Raw genomic sequence first — 1,779 nt, forward strand, 5'->3', positions numbered from 1 at the left:
TGTATGTATATATATTTATACCATTATATGTATTTACCAACACGGAGACACGAATACCTTCATCAAAGCGAGTGGAGAAAAAAGTATAACATAAAACTTGATTCTATGTTTGCGTACCCGCTGTTTGCATATTGAACGATGTACTTGAATAAATATATAACAACAGCAGTACATGCATAAATAGAATATAATGTATGCAAGTGGTTCAACACTTAGAAGGACGTGATATTAGCTATGGCATAGATATTCAAAGAAGGACACGTCCATCATCTGAGTACAAACTAATCTGCACATACCTAAACACAAAGCCAGATCGTACATCATCTACACGCATGCATACAGTGGATTTTTTATTAGAATGTAAACATTTTTAAACGAATTTATTTGAATACAAATACTCATACGAACATAGAGCTTGCGAGTGAGATCTTTTGCCATTGACTAGACTCACCTGGTCCTGGTTCGTATTTGGGTTTGGCCACAACACCAAATCCCGATTCTAATCGCTGTGACTCGATCCCTACACACACATCCGTAGTTCTCTTTGCATAAGACTGTTCTGTGAACCAATCCATGACCCATTCGTACGCCTCATTTGTGCTACATGCGATATTAGGGAAGTCTTTTCAGATGATATTCGGATAATACACGAAATCATAATATTCTTGTTATACCATATCGGGCAACGATATAAATATCTGAAATCATTAAATTGCAAACTACTCAAAATTTACATCGATACCCACGGGTTACAAGCGTCTCTCACATACCTGTCAAAGTGTGCTGTCACCATGCAGTGTCGGGAGAAAGCCCGCCCGATTGCACCCCATACGTACGCGACAATATCAAACATCGTGTTGGTTGCTAAGGTGATAATAGAGTCCCGCACCACACCCCGAAGAAAGAGCGTCTGTGCCATGATGGACACTCGCGAGCTCAGCTGGCGCGAAATGATATCCGTCGTGCTCTGTGTGATACGACAATCCCAAGGAACGTTTGTTAAGCAACACTCAACCATTAGCACGTTAAAATTAGCCGTCGTACGTGTGTCGCGTTGTTGGGCATGTGTGCGAGATGTGAGTAGCTTGTGCATTATAACATAGAAAAGAGTCTTCAATTATGTCCACGCTGAGCTGCTTCTTATTTAGAAGTGTATGCATGATGCTCTCTGTATTAAACATTCAATTCAACGTCCATTATCTTGCGGTAAAAGAATAACAGGTGTCCGTATGGCAGTGCACATTCAATTCCAACTCTCCTCTCGCATCAGCAAGAACTAGCACGATTATATTTATAGAAATCAAGTATATTTCGAATAAAGTTTAGGGTACGAATATGGCAGACAATCGGATATATGGGGTAAGTAAATGCACGCTCCTGGACAGAATACATACGAATGAGTAAAAGCAGAAAAGAGTTAATACTGTTATAGGACGGTTTTGACTCGTTTCGAATCTGTAGAATGTATAACAATGTGGATTGTAGATTCCTGTAAACACAGGTCTCACCTGAGAAAAATATGGATGCAATCCATGCATTGATTCCTTAATACGGCCATAATAATTGTGGAACCGGCCGAAGCCAGGGCTGACTGGGATAGTTTTGCAAATGGAAATATAAACCAAACATTGAAATTTTAATTCAACATAGTAATAAAATAAAAACCTATGTGACAAATACTTGTATATATATTATCATATACACGTATATAAACGTGTCAAAGAATACATATGAAAGTATCAGCCTATTTATAATCAACAGATATATATATATATATAT

General features: G+C 38.2%; 1 protein-coding gene across 1 annotated transcript in view; it reads right to left on the reverse strand.

Moving 5' to 3' along the window:
* The window catches only part of SARC_10167 (hypothetical protein), a gene marked incomplete at its 5' end in the record, with an annotated part of 6,055 nt that extends 4,962 nt beyond the window's left edge, over positions 1-1,093 (reverse strand). Inside the window, 2 exons of the mRNA XM_014295796.1 lie at positions 452-600; positions 771-1,093. Coding sequence (XP_014151271.1) covers positions 452-600; positions 771-1,093 — 472 coding nt within the window. The remainder of the gene's footprint in view (positions 1-451; positions 601-770) is intronic.
* Positions 1,094-1,779: the final 686 nt, after the last annotated feature.

The sequence above is a fragment of the Sphaeroforma arctica genome, assembly GCF_001186125.1.
Source record: "Sphaeroforma arctica JP610 unplaced genomic scaffold supercont1.1158, whole genome shotgun sequence".
NCBI lineage: Eukaryota > Ichthyosporea > Ichthyophonida > Sphaeroforma > Sphaeroforma arctica.